We start from the raw sequence: 24,557 nt of genomic DNA on the forward strand, positions 1-24,557 counted from the left end.
CAACTTAATCTCTTCTACTTCAGTTTCTCCTCTGTAAAGGGTAAATAATACTCGTACCTATTTCATAGAGCCTTTTTGAGGACTGGTGAGCTAAAACACATAAACTAACACACAGAGAACAGTACCTGGCTCATTGTAACCACTCAGATTGTAGCTCTTGCTATTTTCCTTCTTGTTGACTTTTAGGAGCATAAGGTGTTAGGTGAAGCTGTGCAACAACAGAAAACAATGGGACAGTCATACAGGGGTCAGGATAGAAGTTACTGGCCCCTGAACCTTCTGTGTTACAGCGAAAGCATATGTAAAGAGGGTGAGAGAGAGACCCAGTGCAGGGGGTAGAAAGAGTCAAGAGTAGGGGCCATAGCATGGCATCTACAGTGTTTCCAAGTGTACCTAGAAGTATTACTGTAGCTGTTGTATTTCACACGGGAGTGGGATTGTATATTCACTAGCCCAATCCCTGTCCCAGGGGAGACAGTCAAGACCTGCTCATTTACTAAATAAAAGAATAGAAGGAGACAGGGAGAACATCCACACCTAGGAAATGGAAGGAGGAGGAGAATGTTTGCTAGACAGAGAACTATGGTAGGATGAAGTTTCAATATTAAAAAATGAAAAGAAAAATAGGGCAGTCATCAATGTTCAATTCTGTAGACATGAAAAAAATAACAAGGGTTGAGAGAAGTCCTTGTGTTTGGAACCAGATCATTGATAAGTCAAAGCTGTAGTTTACAGAGTATGGGGCATGAGTGGTAACCTGTTACAGATGGTGTGGAAGCAATAAGATTAGAGAATTTATTTGGAGACATTGGGTGGGAAATCTTTTTTTTTTAAAAAAAGGAAAATTTGGAAAGTAGATGGAAAACAGCAGATAAAATGCTTTCTGGGCATTTAGAGTTTATGTATCTTTCCACCTGTACCATATATTTCTATGTTTTTCCACTGGGGCTTCCCTGATGGCTCAGCGAGTAAAGAATCTGCCTGTAATGCAGGAGCTACAGGAGACACAGGTTCGATTCCTGGGTCAGGAACGATCCCCTGGAGAAGGAAATGGCAACCCACTCTAGTATTCTTGCCTGAAAAATCCCATGGACAGAGGAGCCTGATGGGCTACAGTCCAAAGGGTTGCAAAGAGGGAGACACAACTGAGTACAAGCACCTACCTACCTGTTTTTCTATGACACAGCTTAACAATGATAAAGGAGAAGAGCCTTAATTGAATTAAATAACTGTTTAATTAACCACATTTGAAGATGCTGTTACCTGCAGCAGGAGGTCCAAAGATGAATCAGATGTTCATTTGATGTCCACAAACAGTGTACTTCCCAGGGAGGAAAATAGACACAACCACCTAAATCATTGGTTGGAGTCTTTGTGAATTTGATTCTGGAGAGGAATTCAGCCACAAGTAAATCCTTAATATGGGGTTGGCCAAAAAATTTGTTCAAGTTTTTTCCCTAACATCTTATGGAAAAACACAAATAAACTTTTTGGCTAGCCCACTGAAAGAGTGGGAAGGGATATCTATTTGACTGGTGTGCATCTCATGGGAGAGACACACATATGGAGGTGAAAGGAAGGGGCCAGAGAATTGGGTTGCATCAGCCATGGTCATTGAGACACGTGCACATCTAAGGCGCAAAGGGGTAAATGCCACCTAAGATGTAGAAACACGGTGGGGACATGAAGCAGAATTGAGCTGCCTCCGTCGTGGAGAACAGCTTAGGCTCAATGGAAAATCTGCCCAGGGTGCTTGGTCTTGAAGGATGGTGGACCATGTCCCTGGCAAGAGGGATGGGAAGGGTGATGCGAGCCATAGGATCTAACTGAGAACAGTAGTGAAGATGGGTCATGAAATAAAGTTGGCTTTATTTGTGATGTTTGTGTCTAAATAAATGGCTCTAAAGAAGAAGAGTAAAGGAAATTTACTGAAGTGTATTATGGTCTGAAAAAGTGAGTTGTAAAGAGGTGGAATTAAACCATATATTTTCGTTCTCTGTGGAAAGATGGCAGGTTCTGAGTGGATAATGACTCTGTGACCAGCTGTGGAGTTGGACGCTGTGTGAAAACTTGCTGGATGATTTGCTAGGTTTCATCACCAAATTACTTGGTGAGACCTAGAAGTGAAAAGATGATGGAAGGCGGATAACTGAAAGGAGTTAAAATGAAAAAAAAAAAAACCAAATTTTAGTGACAAAGCCTCAATCAGTTAATATAAAGTCCAAGTTATATTTGAAGTTACAAATTTCAGTGTTTATCCTCTGGACTGAAAATGTTAGAGGATAATGCTTTGGATGAATGAATTAAAGATATTCAAATACTAGTACAGGCACTTGGAGCTGATGGAGCAAGACTCATGCGGCATGAACTTTTTGCGAGGTCAGATTTGTGGGGGGACCCTAGAGGTGTGTGTTTTTAATAAATAACATCATTCTCTACTTAATGCTTCAAAATTTGGCTTTTCTATTTGAAAAATCATAGGGAAAAGTCTATATTAATACATATATATTTGATTCCTTTTAAACTGCTATGGATATTTTATAGTTGATTTAAGCAAATTCCCTCCCAGTGGATATCTATATTATTTCTAGTGGTCTGTTTATAAAAACATCACAATCAATTCCTACCTACCCTTGTATGGGCTTTCTCCATGCTAGTCCTTATTCCTTATGATGGGATTATCTTAAAATGCTAGGGATCCCATGGTATGTAATAGCAATGACCAACAATCTCCCTCAGTGCCCAATGCCAAAGACTTCCTTTGGCCAATCTAAATGTCACACTTGCTGTGTGAAACAAGTTGCTGTGATTTGGCCAAATATGCCTGAGAAGCTGCTGAGACCCTGTCCTTAACTTTTGGAGTAAGTTTTCTTGATTCTTCTGCTTGCCTGTCCTTATAACAACCATTGCTGCAATGCTAAAGCTGGAGCAGGGCAGAGTGAGAATATCCTTTTATAGACAAAGTCCATGGAGCGCCCTCTTGTTATCCATCAGAGTTTTGTCCAGCATGTGAATGGAGGAAGACTTCCTCTGGGATGATGAAGTAAGATATCGTATCTTTAGATTTTGTTATTATAATTGATCCTTTGTGATCCTGTCACCTGAGGAAATCCCAAGAGTTAATAAGAGTAGTAAGTTGGGTTTCATTCACAGTGGAGTGATTCACCTGTAGGATTTCATAACAGGCCAGGAAGGCGTCATAACTGTGATAAAGATTGTGTTGATAGGATTATTTTTGTGGCAAGGTAATCCTGTGCCACAATACCTGGGACAAGAAAACAAAAATCCTTTATCTTTTCTTAAGAATTTCACAAAAGAGTGGGCACAGAATGTACAGGGGTGAATGCTATTGGAATCAGAAGTATGTAAAAATCCAGACAAGAGCACTACATTTCGCTGTTTGGACAGTTGAACTTGTAGAGAGAACCCTTTGCATCACTGAGTTAGCTGCTTTTGATAACAGCGATGCTTTGTTTTAGAACCCAGGAAAAGTATTAAAGGTTTCTTGGCTGTTTTGTCAACAATTCTAGATAATAACATCTCGGTATAATTTTTTCATTCTTGGGAACCATGTTTATTTAACTCTCACAAGACTGACCAGGCAGAGTAAGTGCTATTGTGGATTAGCAAGGCGTGAAGACTTGTCTTGGCCAAAACACAGCCTGAATCTGCCTTCGCATCCATCTGTTCCTCACTGAATTAAGCTGCCTTCTAAAAGAAGTGATGTACTGAGACAGAGATACATGTTTACACAAGGACAGAAAGAAGCCTGGGGAATTTGGAGGTGTGAAGCTCCGTAATGCTTATCGTTTGCTCTTTGGCCATCCGTAGGGAGGTAAGCTTACTCAGAGCTCACGTACGAGCATCCAGGTACTGTAAGTCAACCACTGTGCGTGAGCTTTCCCCTTTCTTGTTCTGTGAGATGAAGGCCTCAGGTGCGTGTGGCTTGGTGAGGTTTGGAAGCATTTGCATCTGTGTTTAAAACAAAGGCTATTTTTGTCTGTCTGTTCCCTATGAGAGCTGAGTCCCCTGCCTGCTCCTTTTTCAGACATATACAGCCTTATTTTGGTGTGTTTTTCTAACCCTCTTCTCAAACACACTTGATCAGCAGGATCACCTGAAGAACTGTGATTTCTGTGATCAAGCAAGTTGAGGAAACAGTCTCTCAACTTGGTTCATGTGCCCTACCTCTTGGAGTTTAATTATTGAGTCCTGTCCAGAGCCAAAAGTGTTTGGTGTCCCGCATTGCTCTTGGCACTAAATCAATGAAAACAAAATAAATTAGCAAACAGTCACCCACTTCCTAAGGACCCTTTTTGAAATCAGGGAAGACTCAGTCAGTGTCGTGAATTATAAAAATACTGACTTATTATTTCCACAATGATATGGGTGCCTACTGTGTGCCAAGCATTTGTGCTGGGGATATATAGCCATCAAGAGGCAACTGATAACATTGATCAAAGTGTTTCTCATGGGATGGATACCAGGTTAACTACATTACATACATTTTTTTTTTTTTTCATTTAAACACCAAAACTCTCCTTTGAGGTAGGTATTATCACCTTCATTTGAAAATTAAGAAACTTATTTCAAAAGTTTGACTTGGCCAAGATTATGGAGCTAGTAACAGGGAGGTTCAGAATTCAGTCTGTCAAATCCCACACCTCACGCTTCTTACCCCAGTGATTGGCTTTACTATACGTAGTACACACAGCTCCTCATTCTACCTTTTGTATTTCAGACAGAGGTTCTCAATTCTGGCTACACTAGAATTCCACAGGAGCTTTTATTATTTTATTTTATTCTATTCCATCCTGTCATAATCTATTCTATTCTGGGGAGCTTTTAAAAAGTATCTTTGCCTGGGCTTCACCCTAAACAAATTAAATAAGAATATTTGTTGGGGCCCAGGTACCAACACTCAAAGCATCATGAATTGCCATAAGTAATAGATACTACTTCTGCCAGTCTAATAGTTTTCAGCACTCTACTTGGAATATTCTACTGATTAAGCATTTAAAAGTTCTGAGTAATTGTTCTTCCCTTTTAATAAAATTGGAATTAGTCAAAATATAGCAAATACTCAAAGAATGCAGAAGTTTCCCAAGAGGAACATGATAATAGATCCATTTAAAGAGGAATTTGGAAACTTGGAGATCTATTTGCAGGAGAAGTATAGTCTAGAGTGAGTGATGAGAAATTACCTGGCATCACGAACACCCGTGAACTTCTGGATTTCTTTTCTGGTGAGATTCAGAAAACCTGAAGACTCTCTTAATATGATGGGGGAAGAAAACCTTGGGACAAATGGTGGTTCAAGAAAGTTTCCTTCATCCTTGGTGAGCACAGGCCACAAATCAACTTTTTTTTTCTTGGTCCAAATGCAAGTAAAATAAAAGCTAAATAGTTTCAGTCTTACTAATTTGGATGTGTTCATATATGATGTGCTCTAGACTAAAAGGTTTATTTTGAATGCTCTAAGAAAAAATACAATGTTGAAAAATAGATATCTAAGTTTCTTCAAGCTGTTTGAAAACATTTAATTGCTCAAACAATGCATGTGTCTATACTTATGTAAACTTTTAAGTTAAAAATTTTGTATCTCAAGCTTTCAACACTTTGTAAAACATCTATGTCATGATAGTAATAGCTTGTCTTTATGAAGATGGCCATCTATCTAATTAATTATGGACTCTCCACTAATTAAATCTGATTTTGCCTTGCCTTCAGCCAGGGAGCTGTGACTGTTCCCAGAAAGAGGTTCTTCTCAAAGCATCTGTATCAAATATTAAGAGTAAATAGCTGAAATAATCAGAGTTGTGGTCCATACGTTCCCTAAAAAGAGAAAGACAGGGAAAGTAAATTTGGGGTCCATGTGTTTCAAGTTGGATGCACTTCTGTGAGAGGAAAAAGATCCAAGGTTGCCAAGGGAGGGAGGGCTTTTTTAAACCAGTGGGTCCTTAGCCAGAAAAAGGAAGAGCAGCGACTGCCACTCTACTATCATAAGTAACTTGACTCTTTGCATTTTGAAAACTAAGCCATGAACGCTGATAGAAGACTTGGATCATAACATTTCAGTGGGGTTGAGTCATTTTATATGAACAGGTCATCTCCTATAAAAACTAAACAGAGGGGGAAAAAAGAAAAAAGAAAAACGTGAAAAAATGGCCTCCTTTTTTACATTTCCACATAGGTGATCTCCATACCAGGAGGTGAACTTCTTGAACTTGGTTGGGCGGGAGACGGACCTGGTTGGGCGGGAGACTGGAGCCCCTCAGAGAATTTGGGATTCTTCCATATTTACTGGGAGGGTTGGCAGGTATAACATGTGTTGTTATGTGAGTCCATGAGAGCCTCCAGGGTTCTAACTCCCTGCCTCTCCGTGGGGTGGGGAGTCAGTCGCTCACTCTGAAGCACGCGACTGGGTTCTGTGTGTGGCTTCCCCATGAGCAGTGGCTTGGAAGTGTCAAAGCATGAGAAGCATGCCCTGCCGAACAGCATGCGCCGCCGTCACCTTCTACATGGTCCTGCATGGGCGCGCTCATGGGCCGTCGGCCTCCCGGCTTAGGGGTCCTTTCTTTCCCTACAGAACTCCCTGAAGGCATCCAATCGGAAGAAGAAGAGAACAAGCTTTAAAAGGAAAGCCAGCAAAAGAGGAACCGAAGTAAGTGCTTGAGGGTGATGGTCCAGGGAAATCCACCTTCCTCTCCACCGTCTCCTCCGTCTGACTTGACCTGGCCCGAGCTCCTTTTTCTGATGTGTCTCCTGCCACTCTCCTTCACCATACCCTGACCACACTGGGATTCTGCCGGTTCCTTTAAAATATACACATAAAACCTCTTGCCACTTGAGAATCAAAGTATTTGCTCTTGTCTGTGGAAGTATTGTCACAAAGATGATAAAGATGAAGATGAGAGCTAGAATGTATCTAGAACACTTCAAGCCTATAGGAAAAGAAAAGATCATGGCTAAATTCTTGGGGGCAAGTTATAGTTTGAGACACTTTCTCATGTTGAGTAAGCCCTGTGAAACAAGATGTAGTGTATTTGGGGGGATATGTTGATTTGGGGGATGGGTGGGGAGTGGCAGTGGTTCTAGAAATACCTCACTTGCATTACTTTGGGGCTGCTTTTCAAGTCGTGGATGTATGTCTCAATAGTGCTGCTTTCTTTCTTTAGCAGGAAAACAAAGGTCGTCCTTTTGTGATAAAACCTATCTCTTCTCCACTCATGAAACCTTTGCTTGTGTTCGTGAACCCCAAGAGTGGAGGCAACCAGGTAAGTCAGTTTTCATGGGTTTCACTTGGAAGTTTCAACGCTTTCTTGAAAACACATTTCCTGGCACCAAGAAAAATAGCACTATGTGGGACTCCTAGCATTGGAAGAAAGCCGGTTTCTCCAGTAAGGCACAGCTTTGCACTTGACGGGGCCAGGTGAAACCTCGAGGTTCTAGGATTTACCCCTCTGCTTCCACGTCAAGCTTCACTAGAGGTGTCAAAAACCTAATTGCTAACATTTTTCTTACAGATTTTCAAGAAAGTTCCTGCTACAAAGTCTCAGTGTTTCAGCTTTCTCAACTCCTATAGTTAGAAGCCCTTCATGAGCTTGTGTGTGTGTGTTAGTCGCTCAGTTGTGTTCAACTCTTTGCAACCCCATGGACTGTAGCCCACCAGGCTCCTCTGTCCATGGAATTCTCCAGGCAAGAATACTGGAGTGGGTAGCCGTTCCCCTCTCCAGGGGATCTTCTCGACCCAGGAATCGAACCCAGGTCTTCTGCATTGCGGGCAGATTCTTTACCATCTGAACCACCACCTGTGTTTCTTTCTGCTGTAATTGAGACTCAACTACTTTTTCCCCTGTCTTCAGAGGGAAGAGAGAATCATGGTTTATTATCCATGATAATCATGAACAACAGACGCCACCAAGGCTACCAAAAATATATCACCTTTCACAGGTTTCGTTTGGTCTTTGCCCAAGTCCTACTGAATGGTTAATATCAACCTCATTTGAGGATAATGTATAGCCTTAGAAAAGTAAAATTTAATAACATGTTTAATGTACACAGCTCTTTAAAGGATAGAAATTGTTCTAGAATCCAGGTGTTTGTCTCCTCGTCTAATTCTTGTCCCACTCTCTGAGGCTTCTTATCAATACTCCTCTGTGGGTTCTGGTTTTGCTGTGACTTTCATGTGAGTTTGGATGATATTTTCTGTGTCTGTTAAGTGCACAGTTTACATTTTGAGACAAGATTCCCAGAAGGGTCACGCTAAGCAACTTAAAGATTTAAAACTGTTTTAGTCACCTCGTATAAGAAGGAAAATCAAGCATTAAGATTGACCCAAGATAATGCTTGTTCTTATTAGTAAAGTTAATGGGTGTTTTCCAGATCACGTTAATTATAGTAAAGCTTCTCATTTAAAGAAACATTATCCCCCTTTCCTTTCTTCAAAATTATGTTTCTTTATGTATTTGCTTAATTTTTGGCTGCGCTGGGTCTTCATTGCTGCACGCTGGCTTTCTCTAGTCGCAGCACGCGGGGCCACTCTCCGGTTGCTCTAAGCTTCTTGGTGCGGTGGCTTCTCTTGTAGAGCCTGGGCTCTAGGGTCAGGCTCAGTAGTTGTGGTAGGTGTTAGTTGCCCCGTGGCATGTGGGATCTTCCTGACCAGGGATCAAACAGGTGTCTCCAGCATTGCAAGGTGGATTCTTAACACTGGACCACCAGGGAAACCTCCAAATTCTTTTTATTTTTTTTTTAAGATTTTTTTTTAAAATGTGGGCCATTTTTAAAGTCTTTATTGAATTCGTTGGGGCTTCCCAGGTGATGCAGTGGTAAAGAATCCCACCTGCCAATGCAGGAAACGCAAGAGACTCAGGTTTGATCCCTGGGTTGGAAAGATCCCCTCGAGTTGGAAATGGCCACCTGCTCCAGGATTTTTGCCTGGAAAATTCCATGGACAGAGGAGCCTGGTGGGCTACAGTTCATGAGGTTGCAAGGAGCTGGACAAGACTGACTGACCGAGCATATTGAATTTGTTAGGATATCGCTTCTGTTGTTTATGTTCTGATTTTTTTTTTGGCCATGAGGCATGTGGTATCTTAGCTCCCTGACCAGGAATCCAACTCATGCCCCCTGCATTGGAAGGCAATGTCTTAACTACTGGACTGCCAGGGAAGTCCCCCCAAAATTCTTAATATTAATTCTTCTGTTAAAAGTCTATATTAACATTGTAGAGCATAGGGAAAAGAAATGTTGTAAGTAGAGAATTTATTTTTAACATCCTGCTCTTTTGACTTACTGAGTGATGATCTTCATGTTGTAATGATGGTGATCCTAAAACTACCTCTTGAGAAATTCTTGGGAGTGAAGTTCAATTTGCTCTGAATCTTACTCCTTCTCTAGGTCTAGTCTTGGAGAAGGCAATGGCACCCCACTCCAGTACTCTTGCCTGGAAAATCCCATGGACGGATTTTCCTGGTAGGCTGCAATCCATGGGGTCACTAAGAGTCGGACATGACTGAGCGACTTCACTTTCACTTTTCACTTTCATGCATTGGAGAAGGAAATGGCAACCCACTCCAGTGTTCTTGCCTGGAGAATCCCAGGGACGGGAGAGCCTGGTGGGCTGCTATCTATGGGGTCGCACAGAGTTGGACACGACTGACGTGACTTAGCAGCAGCAGCAGCAGCAGGTCTAGTCTTTCCATAGCCTGACTAGGGTTGAGGGTATGGTTGGGGACTATGGCCCACAGCACAGTTATTTAATGTAAATGACTCCATGATTTTGGCCACCTGAGCTCCACATGCTAATTAATGTCAGGTACATTTTCTCTTAAGAGTCTATGTAAAATGCATTAATTAAATTCTTGTAAGCTTTTTCCTTTAAGACATTTAGAAAATTGTAGATGATCTCTGCTTTTGAGGAGGAGGCAGTCCAGTTAAGGTACAGCCTTTTCCTGTTTCAGTCTCTGTATAAATTATTAAAGAGAGGGACTTCAGAGATGATCTAAGATTGTTTCTTCTTTCACTAAATAGAAAACAGCTCAAGGAAGCAGAAGTGAATTTTCTAAGGATATTGTGTTTGTTAATGACACAAAAGGGGCGAATGGGAAAAAGAATCTGAGCAACATTAAGGAGATGTGAATTCTCAATTGAGTGGATCAGACCACAAATGCTGTGAAATTTCAGAGGCAAGCAGTCACTTGGGAGTGATAAGGAAACGGTGTCAGGGAAGGGGCTGAAACAGAAGACGGACACCACTCAGTTGTGCAGAGGAAACTAGGGTCGTGCCCTCTTCCTCCTCTCCCTTGCATCACATTCACGTTCATCCTTTACTGCTCAGCAGCACCTTTCTGAACAGTTGCTGAAAACTAATTGGCTTGTCTGCTATGCTCCTGAAGTCCATGGCGCACATGTGTACTATGGAAATTGCAGCGTTAAGTCCTGTACTGTGTATACCATGTGCGTCTGTACTGAAGAGACACAGGCTTTGTTAATGCCCGGGGCTGCCCCTCTGAACCTATGATTTCTAGTACATAGTGCATGCTGCTGCTGCTGCTGCTAAGTCGCATCAGTCGTGTCTGACTCTGTGCGACCCCAGAGACGGCAGCCCACCAGGCTCCCCCGTCCCTGGGATTCTCCAGGCAAGAACAATGAAGTGGGTTGCCAGTTCCTTCTCCAATGCATGAAAGTGAAAAGTGAAAGTGAAGTCGCTCAGTCGTGTCCAACTCTGTGTGACCCCATGGACTGCAGCCTACCAGGCTCCTCCGTCCATGGGATTCTCCAGGCAAGAGTACTGGCGTGGGGTGCCACTGCCTTCTCCACATAGTGCATGGGAATGAACTATAATTGTTTAACCAGCAGTATGTGTAGAAGTTGGGGTGTTGTGATGAAAGTGATTCATTTTGAGCACAATATAATGGGTAGAGCATACATATTAAGTTATTAGAAATGTGGTTAAAGGTTAGAAAGAACTTGTGGAGCAGTGTCTTAAATCCTGGCTGAGGGTTTTGGATTTATATAAAAAAAATTGTGTATTTTTGCTATTTAAAGATTTTTTTTAGTTTTGAAAAATATTTTTTTAAATAAAGGAGTAATATGATGGCAGACTAATTAGGCACATTGAGAATACATATAAGTCAGGAGGCTATTTGTTAGCGTAAATTAGAGGAGTTTGTTGTTCATCCATTCTATATAAAATAGTTTGCATTTACTAATCCCAAACTCCCAGTCTTTCCCTCAACAACAAGCACAAGGAACTATATTCAACATCCAGTGATGAAGCATAATGGAAAAGAATAGGAAAAATAATATATATATATTATATATATATGTATATCTGAGTTACTGTGCTGTATAGCAGAAATGAACACAACATTGTAAATCAAATATGCTTTAATGAAATTTTTTAAAAATTGCATGGAGAGTGCAATGGATGGGCCAATGAATGGATGGGTAGACCTATGGGCTAAAGGATGGCTGTGTGGATGGATAGATGGGCATGGGGAGGAATGGGATACTTAAAGGGAAGTAAGGCATCAAGATTTTCCAGCTGATTATCTGGAAAGTGGCTTTGTTATCAATGGATTTGTCAGGAAAGGGAAGAATTATTTTGGGAAAGATGTTGAAATGTGTTTGAAGAATTTGAGATCACAGTGAGATATTCAGGTTTTAAAACTGGCCTGTTATTAGAAGCAAAAAGCTTCATGACTTTGCTGTCACTTGAGGCACTTTGGCTAATGAATGCATTGCCCTAATGAGGTCACTTCCAGAGTACCTAGGATTCTCAGAAATGTGACTAAGCAAATCAAAATGAATAATGCGTAACTTCAAACTTCTGTGTATTTCCTCTGTAAAGTAGAATTCTTTTTTAAAAAAAACATTTATTTATTTGGCTCTGCCGGGTCCCAGTTGTGGCACAGGGGCTTTCATTCTTCACTGCGGAGTGTGGGATCTTTTGTTGGAGAGTGCAGGATCCTTTCTTTTAGGATCCTTTTTTTAGATCCTGTTTTAGCAGCATGTAAGATCTAGTTCCCTGACCAGGGATGCAACCCAGGCCCTCCCCCCACCTCCCTGCACTGGGAGCTTGGAGTCCCAGCCACAGGACCACCAGGAAAGTCCCTCGAATTCTTTACTAAGCATAATAAGTACAAAGAACCTTCTTTCTAAGCACAACATGGAATGTTGAAAAAGCTGTAGAGAAATCCAAACACCTATCTATAATTAGAATCTTTCAAAATGACCTCCATATATTTATGGTTCATATATTTATGGTTCCTTCTTCAGTGTTAGGATGGTACACCTCTAACCACCCCCACCCCCTGCTCTGGTGAGCAGGGCAGAGTCATGGTCAGGGGTGACCTAACTCCTCTTTTAGGTCTAGCTGTGGCCATACTGTGCCCTTCACACTGCACATGAGTCAGCTGTAGGGTGGGGGCGGTCAGGGAATGAAGTAAACCACCCCACTTGGCAGAACGGAATCAGAGGAATGCAGTTTCTTATTCCTCAGCTCCCTTGACTCTCTGACCCAAATGAGCCACAGCTGAGACCAAGAGGCAGAGAAGAACAGAGGGTGGCAGTGAAAACAAGGCAGGTTATCCCCAGGGAGGAGGAAGGGGGAAGGATGTGCCTGCGCTTTCTTACCTGGAGTTTCTCCTTGGGGGGCATTCTGTGCTCAAACCTGAAATGATGTGGTGTTCTCCTTCGAGAAGGAGACCATTCACGTTTATTTACCTTAGAGACAAGTTGAGATTAGTAACATGACCTCTGCGTGTGTTTGACATCCTCAGACAGCCTTTGAAATGCTATTCATCAGAATCTTTATCTGAATTTTCAGTTTGGGGAAAATTCAGGAAATTTCATCCTGACGTTAGGGTTCAGTCCAAGGAATTTCTGTCTGAATATGTGCCTCTTACTCTCCCCTCTTATAGTCCAGTAGTTTTCAAATTTCTGTGTAAATGAAGCCCATGGAAACACTTGTTAGACATATTCTACCCTATAAAATCTGGTGCTGTGTGTCTGGGGTGAGGCCCAGGAATGCCACTGGTGAGCATCTCAGATAATTCTGACATCAGTCTTTTGTGGAACTCATTTAGGGGCACATCGTCAGAGTCATATCAGGGTTTCTGAGATTACCTGGGCCCTGTGTGAGGAGCACAGCAGGTGAGAATTTATTGGAGATGAAGGTTTATTTTTTTGTTTGAAAAATAGCATCTCAGTTTGTCCTTACAGTCTTCAAGGAGGGTCATTTCCTAGCCCTTGAGAAGTGGTTCTCAACTCCCACTGCCTTTAAAGATTCCAGCAGCCTTTAAAGACAGTGATGTCCACTCCACCCCATGCTAAGACCTGTGAGGAGAGGGCGCCTTAACTGGTCTAAGCTCCTAGATGATTTTCTTGTCTAGCAAGTGTTAAGAATCATGGCCTTTTTTCCTCTTAAGCTTCTGTGTGCATGAATCACCTAGGGATCATGTTTAAATGCAGATTCTGATTCAGTGAGTCGGGGTACCTCTGAAATCCTGCTTTTCTGACAAGCTTCCTGGTGCCACCATTGCTGCAGCTTGGAGACCACACTGATTCACAGGAATTTACAGCAATTAGTAGAGAAATGGGGCTTCCCATTTCCAAAGAATCCTCCTGCCAATGCAGGAGATGAAAGACACGTGAGTTCGATCCCTGGGTCAGGAAGATCTCCTGGACTCTGTTTTTTGATTGTTAAATCAGGGCTTTTGCCTTTTAAGAATTGATTTGTCTTGCTCATCTGTGTCTAGATATAAAGTATTCCCCCTACCCCTTTCTGTTCTTGAAGGTTAGGCTTCACACTTAGACACACAAAAAAACCCTTCTTGGATAGCTGTTCTTCAAATAATTAGACTACATCGCCATCTGCTGGCAAGTAAAATACCTACAGCTCTTTTTTTTTTTTCTTCAGTATTTTTTCAGAAAATTTCCAACACTTGGCAGGAAGATACTGAGCTGAACATGGGGGCGGTTTTTATATCTTATTTTTTAAACAATGACTTCTTTTAAACATGTATTTGTGTATTAGTTGCTTGGTCTTGTCCAACTCTTTGCAACCCCATGACTGCAGCCCACCAGGCTCCTCTGTCCATGGAATTCTCCAGGCAAGAATACTGGAGTTGATTGCCATTCCCTTTTCCAGGGGATCTTCCCGACTCAGGGGTCGAACTCGGGTCCCCCACATTGCAGGCAGATCCTTTACCGTCTGAGCCACCAGAGAAGCCTCCTTTAAACAGGTGCTTCACAGTAATTGTCTCTTTTTCTAACCCTTCAGGTAGACACATGCTGGGTGTTCTGCAAAGCTTTGGAAGTTGGTGGTATGGCTGTTATTGGTGGGATGTGAGCTATGTGAGGGAACATTCACTAGAGTTAGGGGTTGCGATACCAACTTTAGTGTTGTCTCCTGCAGAAAAGAAGAAAGATAAACTTTATTCCTGCGTGATCCCCTCCTCAGTGTGGAAACCTGAGGGCTCAAGAAAGGGCCCGACTGCTCACGCGTATCTCCGCTTTAACTTCGACTCTTAATGTTTTTTGGATGCCCCTGACTCATTAGCACGTTTGTGCCTGAGTCTTATGGGCCTTTCTGATGCCTCTCAATGCTTCCTGCTTTTCCACTGGGTCTCCTTCACAAATTTCATCTTCAGTGACATAGATTATACATGCATGGTTAGGCAGATGTCTTTCTTTTAATTGAGCTGTAGCTGATTTATAATATTATATTGGTTTCAGGTGTCCAACATAGTGATTCAATGTTCTTGTAGGTTAGGCTTCAAGTTTTCCTAGAATATAGGCTTTATTTCCTGTAAGCAGGGGATCTGATTGCTATTTATTCTAGCCAAGCAGTCCTTAGAGTCAAGTGTCCAGACCTTGGGTGCTTACACTGTTCAGTGTGAAATCCCAGGGTTCAGGCGTGGCATGAGTTGGACCCTTGGATGGGAGTTCCCAGGGAGCTTATCAGCAGGTTATAGGAGGAAAGGATGTTCAGTCTGTGGACAGGCTCATACTGACCGAGTTTGTACCCCTATCCGTGGACAGGCTTTTCCACATCGGGGGCACCCGTCCTGAGTCAGGCCAGGGAAAGTCAACCCAGGTAGGAGGAAAGAGGAGACAGAAGTAACTTCAAATCTGAATCCCCAAACTACTTCTAAATACTGAACAAACAACCTCAAAGAAGATGTTGTTTTCTACTGTGCTCAACCTAAGCATAAATCAAAAGCCACTATTCTTTTTTTTTTATTGAGATATAGTTGATCTACACTGTTGTGTTTCTGGTGTGCAGTGAAGTGACTCAGTATGTGTGTGTTTTTTCCCATTATGGCTTATTAAAGGATGTTAGTAATAGTTCCTTGTGCTTTACAGTAGGATCTTATTGTTTATCTGTTTTATACAATAGTTTGTATCTGCTAATCACAAACTCCTAATGTGTCCCCTGCCCCCTTTCCCCTTTAGTAACCATAAGTTTGTGTTCTATGTCTGTGAGTTTCTGTTTTGTAAATAACTTCATTTGTATTATAGTTTTAGATTCCACGTCTAAGTTATCACATGATATTTGTCTTTGACTTACTTCACTTAATATGATAATCTCTAGTTCCATCCCTGTTGCTTCAAATGACCTTATTTGTGGATGAGTAATATTCTATTGTGTGTGTATATATATATGCACACACACACACACACACACACACATATATATAAAATGAAAGTGAAGTCACTCAGTCGTGTCCGACTCTCTGTGATCCCATGGACTGTAGCCCACCAGGCTCCTCCATCCATGGGATTTTCCAGGCAAGAATACTGGAGTGGGCTGCCATTTCCTTCTCCATATATATATGCATTTATTCAGAAAACTAAGATCATGGCATCTGGTCCCATCACTTCATGGCAAATAGATGGAGAAGTGGAAACAGTGGCTGACTTTATTTTTGGGGGCTCCAAAATCACTGCAGATGGTGACAGCAGCCATGAAATTAAAAGACGCCTACTCCTTGGAATGAAAATTATGACCAACCAAGACAGCATATTAAAAAGCAGAGACATTACTTTGTCAACAAAGGTCTGTCTAGTCAAGGCTATGGTTTTTCCAGTACTCATGTATGGATGTGAGAGTTGGACTATAAAGAAAGCTGAGTGCTGAAGAATTGATGCTTTTGAACTGTGGTGTTGGAGAAGACTCTTGAGAGTCCCTTGGACTGCAAGGAGATCCAACCAGTCCATCCTAAAGGAGATCAGTCCTGGGTGTTCTTTGGAAGGACTGATGTTGAAGCTGAAACTCCAATATTTTGGCCACCTGATGTGAAGAGCTCACTCATTTGAAAAGACCCTGATGCTGGGAAGGATTGAAGGCAGGAGGAGAAGGGGACAGCAGAGGATGAGATGGTTGGATGGCCTCACCGACTCAATGGACATGGGTTTGGGTGGACTCTGGGAGTTGGTGATGGATAGGGAGGCCTGGCGTGCTGCACTTCATGGGGTTGCAGGGAGTTGGACACGACTGAGCAACTGAACTGATAAATATAAAACATCTTCCTTATTCATTTACCTGTGATGGAATTTAGGTTGCTTCTATGTCTTGGCTATTGTGAATAGTATTGCTATAAACATTGGTGTCCATATATATTTTCAAATTAAACCTTTCTCTGGATATGTGCCCAGGAGTACGACTGCTATATCATATGGTAGCTCTATTTTCAGTTTTCTGAGGAACCTTCATCCTGTTGTTCATAGTGGCTGCACTGATACACATTCTCACCAACAGTGTAGGAGGGGTCCCTTCTCTCTACACTCTCTCCAGCATTTATTGTTTGTAGGCTTTTTGATGATGACCTTTCTGACCATTGAGGTGATAACCTCATTGTGGTTTTGATTTGCACTTCTCTAATAATTAATGATGTTGCGTGTATTCTGTGTGCCATTTCCAAAGGCCTTACCTTCATGTTGAGGGTGAATTTTAGAGAACAGACATCAGTGTATAGGACAAACCAAGCTATCTAGCCCCTTTCATAGGTCTAGGGCCTGGATGTCTAGCTCCTTAGACTGTAGTTATACTGATGTATCGAAATGTAAGTCCTATTCTCCTGATTCAAGCACTTCCTGCAAAACAAAGCCCAAGCTCCATGGCCTATATGGAGCGGTCCCCAGCCTTGATGGCACCAGGGACTGGTTTCGTGGAAGACAATTTTTCCTTGGGCTGTGGGGCGGTGGGGTTGGAGATGGTTTCAGGATGATTCAAGTGCATTACATTTATTCTGCACTTTATTTCAATTATTATTACATGTGATATATAATGAAATATTTATATAACTCACCATAATACATAATCAATGGGAGCCCTGAGCTTATTTTCCTTCAACTAGATAGTTGAGCTCAGGCGGTAATATGAGTGATGGGAAGCAACTATAAATACAGATGAAGCTTCCCTCGCTCACCTGCTACTCGTCTCCTGCTTTGCTGCCTGGTTCCTGACAGGCTGTGCACAGGTGGTCCGTGGCCTGGGAGTTGGGGACCCCTGGTCTCTATGAATTAATCTGCAACTCACTTGTGCAGTTTCATCTCCCACCACCCCAGCCTTATGGTCCAAAGACTGCAAGGAATATAGTTTTTCCATGATGCGTCTTGCTGCTTCACATGGGTTGTGCCTAAAACATTTTTGTCTACTTCATCTAAAAACAAGTGGTTAACTCTACTCATCTTTCAAGGCAAAGTTCAAGTATCATATATAGGAAGCCTTCATCCAGTACCCACAATTGGGCTTTGAGTGTCTCCACTGGCCACTTATGCATTTCAGTTGGCATCTTCAACATAGCATTGACCATCTTTAGTGAGTGAGTATTTTGTGTTGAGCTCCTGGGTGCACGCATGGGTACAGGTTAGGAGCCTAACGCAGATTTATTGCATAAATCAGGTATTCCTTTGGGATTGTTTGGGTTAAGTGATTTCTTCACCTCTTCCTCCTGCTGTTAGATTTTCCTCAGATGTTTCTTATGGACAGTTCTTTTCATGATCTAGAAAATATTTCCATGATATAAACCAAAGTTTGCTTAGTAGCATAGACCATTTAGCCTTATATGAGAATTTCAGTGCTTGATGTGCTGCTGTTTGAACTGACCCATTCTTAGTTGATTCTTTTTACCCCCAAATTACTATATTCTATGAATAAATCAGAGAACTTCCTTTTGACAGCAAGAATCTTCTCTGTCTCGTCCATCTCCTGATTCCCTTACCTAAAACTGTACCTGGCCCTTAGTAGGTGAGTGGATGAATACTGCTTGTTTCTATCTAGAAAAGTGTATCTATTTTCATAGATAAAAGTGTATCTATTGTCTATGATGCCCCACTCTGTTTCCTGACACCTACAGCTGGAGAGAACAATGTTTTAACATTCCATAGGAATATCCAATCTCACAATATCTTAAAAAATATTGAGGTATTACAGCTACAACCTTGTGTATGAGAACACTCTTCAGAGTGTATTAGAATTGATGTATAATAGCCTTTTTTTTTTAATTTAGAGAAAACTAAAAAAAAAACCTCTTGCCCAGAAATTCAGCTTTTCAAGGCATATAGCATGTGATGACTATGAGAGTATTTGGAATCTGCTAGTGAATTGTGTAAATGATGGAGTAGACTTAATCTTGTCTGTGAGAAAGAAAGAAATCACCCTTTTCCTGGTGAGTTAGTACTTGTCCACCCATTCAATTCTATTGAATAAATTGTATCTATTAAAGCCCTAAAGAAGCTCATCCTAGAGGTAACAGCAGAATTAATAGACCTGACTTGAATGTGTGCTAGGCTTCTTTTCTTTACCCACCAAGATTGACTTAATACAGTGCAATGCGTTATTCAGACACTGACCATTTTCACAAACGATTATATTTTAGAAAGGTTACTGAAGAGTTGACTCATTGGAAAAGACTCTGATGCTGGGAGGGATTGGGGGCAGGAGGAGAAGGGGACGACAGAGGATGAGATGGCTGGATGGCATCACCGACTCGATGGACGTGGGTTTGAGTGAACACCGGGAGATGGTGATGGACAGGGAGGCCTGGTGTGCTGCAGTTCATGGGGTTGAAAAGAGTCGGACACGACTGAGCGACTGAACTGAACTGAAGGTAAACACTTAAGGGCAGCCTTGCGTGTTTGTGCCAGTCACCCCTGCTCAGTTCCAGAGCGCCTCGTTCCAGTAGACTGCAGTGTCAGTGGCACCTCCTAGAAGCATGGGGTGCAAAATTTACCAGCCTTAAAAAATAATCCTTCTTCAAAAGGACAACTGTAGACAGTTAGGTGTTCTACCTCACACAGGATGAGAAAAAACCAAAACAGTGTGAACACCCAAACCTTTTAGAGAAATTTGAAGATTGAAAAAAACCTTCTCAATGCTTCTTATTTGTATTTTTTGAAAGGTGTTAATTACCTAGTATTATATGTGTAAGAGAAGCTGAAATTGAAATGCACACTCTACCGGAGCCAAAGGTGACAAGAAGGGAGTAATTAACATTGACAATACACATTGCCCTAGGAATCTAAAAGTGAAAATTTAATTTTCCAGCAAGTCAGTTGGAAGTTTTTAATAAGCCAATCGGTCACTAAAATGACTCTGGTGTTACCTATGAAACATACAAGATTACCTGAAATAATCCCAACTGACTTGATACCAAGGTCTGGTATGGAAAGAAGAGAGCAGTCTAGTATTTAGTTACCATTATGTATCTAAACCTATGTTTGAATTTTATGGGAAGGGAAGCATGTCATTTGGTGAAACTGAAGGATTGGGTTCGTTGTAATAATTAAGGATAGAGTGTTATTCCTAAATTTATAGCAAGCACATGATAAAGCAGAACTTTTAAATTATAGGTTTGGATGAGATGTGGAACAAAAAGACCTACCATGGCCTCTGCAACAACTGGCATAACAATGTGATAATTATAAGCTACACTTTAGCCCTCACACCCTCAAGTGTAATTTAATGAATAGATTAACAAGGAGCAAAAAAGAAAGGGACTAACATTTACAAAGGCCTATTTTGTGCCACGTACTGTGCTGGATATGTAACTATTACTGATTCATTTAATTCTCATAATCGCCCTGGGAAGCAGACACTGCCGTATTTTACATGCTGAATTTCTACAAGATTATAAATGTTCACAGTCACCCAGTTAGAACATCCAAGTTAGCTCTGACTCAAATATTGTGCTATTTCTACTATAATAGGATGACTTTCAAATACAGAATATAGGAATACAAACAGGAATATTTTTAAGAAAGAGCAATTATGATAGCTAGTTAAGGGACTGTAATTAGAAGCAACAGATGCTGCCCAACCAATCAAATATTATTTGCTGTGGTTGATAGTGATCTAAAGTGAGGCACCCTACTCAACTTTAAACCTCTTTTGATACTGCCTAACCTCTTGGACTGCAAGGAGATCCAACCAGTCCATCCTAAAGGAGATCAGTCCTGGGTGTTCATTGGAAGGACTGATGCTAAAGCTGAAACTCCAATACTTCGGTAACTTCATGCGAAGAGTTGACACATTGGAAAAGACCCTGATGCTGGGAGGGATTGGGGGCAGGAGGAGAAGGGGACGACAGAGGATGAGATGGCTGGATGGCATCACTGACTCGATGGACGTGAGTCTGAGTGAACCCCGGGAGTTGGTGATGGACAGGGAGGCCTGGCATGCTGCGATTCAAGGGGTTGCAAAGAGTCGGACACGACTGAGCAACTGAACTGAATGAAAAATTATTCTTTTATTGTTTTTCTCAATTCACTTTAAGAAATGACCTCTAGAAGTGCCTTGTATTTGCCATGATGACAGCTCTATAAATGTTGCAATTACTTGAGACACTCCAGAAATGATTTTGAGAAATAGATACAGGTATAGACATGGAAATTGAAAAATATCAAAGTAAGATTTGGAAACACCATGTATTATAAATAATGGGGAGCCTGAGATACTTTTGCTGTGGTTAAAAACATTTATTTCAAGAAAATTATATTTAGTTAATGCTGTCCATATTTCATATTATGCAAAGACACTAGTAATCTGCACAATAAAATAAAAATTAATGTTAAATTGCATAAGTTGACTAACTTTCCTATGTGGATTTTCATGAATTAAATAATGATGACAAAAGCTAATAGGGCTCAGTCATTAAGCACTTACTGCATGCCATCCACAGTGTGTTTAATCTTTGTAACAGGTCTGTGAAGGGCTCCCCAGGTGGTGCTAGTGGTAAAGAACTCCCCTGCCAGTGCAGGAGATGTAAGGGACACAGGATGGATCCCTGGGTTGGAAAGATCTCCTGGAGGAGGAAATGGCAACCCACGCCAGTATTCTTGCCTGGGAAATCCCATGGACAGAGGAGCCTGGTGGGCTATGGTCTATAGGGTCACAAAGAGTTGGACACGACTGAAGTGATTTAGCACACAGCACACTGTGAAGTAGGCATTTTTATCTCTGCATTGAGAGCTGAGCTTAATGAAATTAGAGAAATTGCTCAGAGTTACACAAGTTAACAGCATGTATGTAGGCATTCAGCCTAGGTATAGAGATGGCCAAAGCCCATGACTTTTAACTACTACTCTATACTATTCGATATTATTTTTCAGAACAGGATTTATTTTTATTCTTTAAATGAGGAGCTAATATTTGGAAGTCTCTTCCTATTATTGTCTTTTGTTGTTGTTGTTACAGGGAACCAAAGTCCTACAGATGTTCATGTGGTACCTGAACCCACGGCAAGTCTTTGACCTTTCTCAGGAAGGACCGAAAGATGCGTAAGTCTGGAAATACCCTCTGTGGTTCATACTGTTTCAGGCGCGTGAGAAGATCTTTCTGTTTTGGGGTCCTGCTTTCTTTGATTGCATCGTGAGTATTTTCTGTCTTTCATCTACTTGCTCACCTGTACTACTCTCCCTCTAAAACTTCACCTGATGTTTCCCGTCTTCACTAACTTTCATTCAACGCATATCCTGTGTGTTACTAACTCCTCGTGTGTTTGTTGCCTAGACACATGTAACTGTAGATAAGGGGCAAGTCTGAATTGAGAAAGGATCCATCCTTTTTCTACTTCTGCATGTATGGCTTTGGAGAGGTACCTTAAGAGGAACAAGTGTGTCTTTGTGGAGAATGGCCATGATCTGTTTATGAATGTGTTTGTTTATTTGATTTAGAGATTGTGTGTAGCATCCGTGAGCACTTGTGAAATGAGTGAATTGATTACACCTGTAGATTCCATAGCAGAGTAGGGGAGACATTCTAGTTCCTGTTTAATCCCTTGTTTGGGCCTCTCAGAAATTTCATTCTCTATTTTTTGTTGAAAGGGGTGGAAAATAAAGTCTAGTTGTAGGTGACATATATCTTATATCTTCCTTTAGGTGGAAGGGTGTATGGTAGGAAAGAGCCAGGGATGTTTCTGCTGTTGTCTGGTTCCCTTTTGAAAACCCACCTGTAAGATAGTTCAGATTTCATCTGTTAAAATTTATAGAGCTAAAGAGATACTAATTACTTTTCAATAAGTAATATCAGAGGCAAAGAAGCACTCAGATCATTTCTGAGAATTTATCAGATAATTTCTAGACAAATAATATTCCTCTATGAAATGGATAAATTATGTATTTTAAGCATGCAGGAGAACATTAATTATGAAAATTAATTTCTGTTGTCATTCTTCTAATCTATGAACTTCTTTGCTACTAGAGTTTGCTATAAGACTTCTATTTTTTTAATAGAATACATCATTCTATTATACATTATTATACATTCTATTACACATCTATTAATACATCTGCATTCAGATCTATTAAAGCAAATCTACAATCCTGGGTTTTGCCATTTTATGTTTACTTTTCTTAAGATTTTATCATTTTCAGTTAGGCTTTAGGTAGATAACTTCATAGATCACCATAAAGAATATGGCAAGACAGGAACTGTTTTCAGGAAAAATGTCATTTGATGTAAATAAGGTGATGTTTCTGGAGTAGAGCCATTAGAATCTTCACTTCAGCAGACAGTTTAGTAGGGGAAGTGTCATTGCATTTTCTTCAGAGACAACAGGAAAGACAATTTTCAAGAAGACAAAATCAAAATAAAGAAAATTCGGTACATCTTCCCTCTTTGGGCTGAGAGATATAAATGGAGGTTTTAGTATTAGCAAGTGAGTGGAGTTGTGGGTGCAGTTGTAATAATGCTGGTGGGGTGTCCCATCTCTCTGAAGAAGGTTTTCTAGGGTTGAGAGTGGGAAGTATAAGTCTGAAAAATAAATAGATCTGAGGAAAGCTAATCAAATATAAGGAAGAGACTTATAAGGACTATTGATTAATGATGGTTTTCTTTGAGAAAGGAGGAGAATGACTGGAAAGAAGAAGAAGGAAGTTGACACTAATGAGGGAAATAATGTGAGTTGACACATTGATAGGAGTCATGGGAAGTAAGCTAGGAGTTCCAATACCGGCCACTTAAACATGGTGTTGGCTGCCGGCCTCTAATCTGATTGCCAGCCTCTAATCCGACTGTTGGAGTCAGTCCTCTTGTGATCACTCAGACCGAGTCGCTTTGTAACTAGTTTTGAAGCCATTACCATCCTCATGATTATACATTCTCTTCACCTGCCCCTCCCCCTCTTTTGTGCTGTGTGTTGGAATAATGCTCTCTGCCATGGCCAGGGATAGGCTCTTTTGTTAACTTTTTCCTGTTTCCTCCACAGGCTTGAGTTGTATAGGAAGGTACCAAACCTGCGGATTCTGGCCTGTGGCGGGGATGGAACGGTAGGTCCTTGAAAGAGAATCCGGCTCTCTTCCTTGTTTCTTCCGTCTGCCATTTGTTCTCCTGAAAACATGTGTGTTTCTTCTTCCCACCTCACAGTCTCTCCAGTCCCCTAAACAGGGGTCCCCGACCTTTGGGATCTAATACCCAATGATCTGAGGTGGAACTGGTATAATAAGAATAGAAGTAAAGTGCACAATAATTGTAATGCACTCGAACCATCCTCCCCTGACTCTGGTCCTTGGAAAAATTATCTTCCATACAATCAGTTCCTGGTGCCAGAAGGTTGGGGACCACTGCCCTAAAACATTTGTCTCTTATGTGAATCCAAGCCCCTAAGGGTTAGGAGGGATTCTTGTTATTGCCCTTAAGGATTCAGTCTTGGTCTTTCTAAATTCTGTTTCCCCCACTCCTGTCCTGTGTCTCCCTGATCCACAAAGTAAGGATCACTAGAATGAAGATCACTAGATCACTAGAATGATCTTATGATCACTAGAAGTGATCTTCTAGCCAGATCACTAGAATGAAGATCATAGACGACTAAATGATTTTTAAAACAGAAACTGACCTATTTCCAGATATTATTAATAGTTGGTGACAATTCTGGAAGAGAAATATGCATACACAATTGAATTATTGCTTTTTTTTTTTACTTGTGGAAATAAAAGTTAGAATATTGACCAACATTTTGTCTTAAAGATCACAGTTGATCCTCTTTGGAGTCATTTTAGGAGAAAAGATGGAATTGGGCTGACGTTTAATATCACGAGTGTATTTCCCC

At 41.2% G+C, this 24,557-nt stretch overlaps 1 protein-coding gene across 4 annotated transcripts in view; it reads left to right on the plus strand.

The window, feature by feature from the left end:
• The window catches only part of DGKI (diacylglycerol kinase iota), a 528,258-nt gene that overhangs the window by 264,994 nt on the left and 238,707 nt on the right, over window positions 1-24,557 (plus strand). For 3 of the 4 annotated variants that reach the window (XM_070369213.1, XM_070369215.1, XM_070369216.1), the window contains 4 exons: window positions 6,590-6,664; window positions 7,179-7,277; window positions 21,707-21,789; window positions 23,718-23,778. In XM_070369213.1, coding sequence (XP_070225314.1) covers window positions 6,590-6,664; window positions 7,179-7,277; window positions 21,707-21,789; window positions 23,718-23,778 — 318 coding nt within the window. The remainder of the gene's footprint in view (window positions 1-6,589; window positions 6,665-7,178; window positions 7,278-21,706; window positions 21,790-23,717; window positions 23,779-24,557) is intronic. The other variant, XM_070369214.1, reaches the window with a different exon arrangement.

This window comes from Bos mutus, chromosome 4, assembly GCF_027580195.1.
Source record: "Bos mutus isolate GX-2022 chromosome 4, NWIPB_WYAK_1.1, whole genome shotgun sequence".
Taxonomy (NCBI): Eukaryota; Metazoa; Chordata; class Mammalia; order Artiodactyla; family Bovidae; genus Bos; species Bos mutus.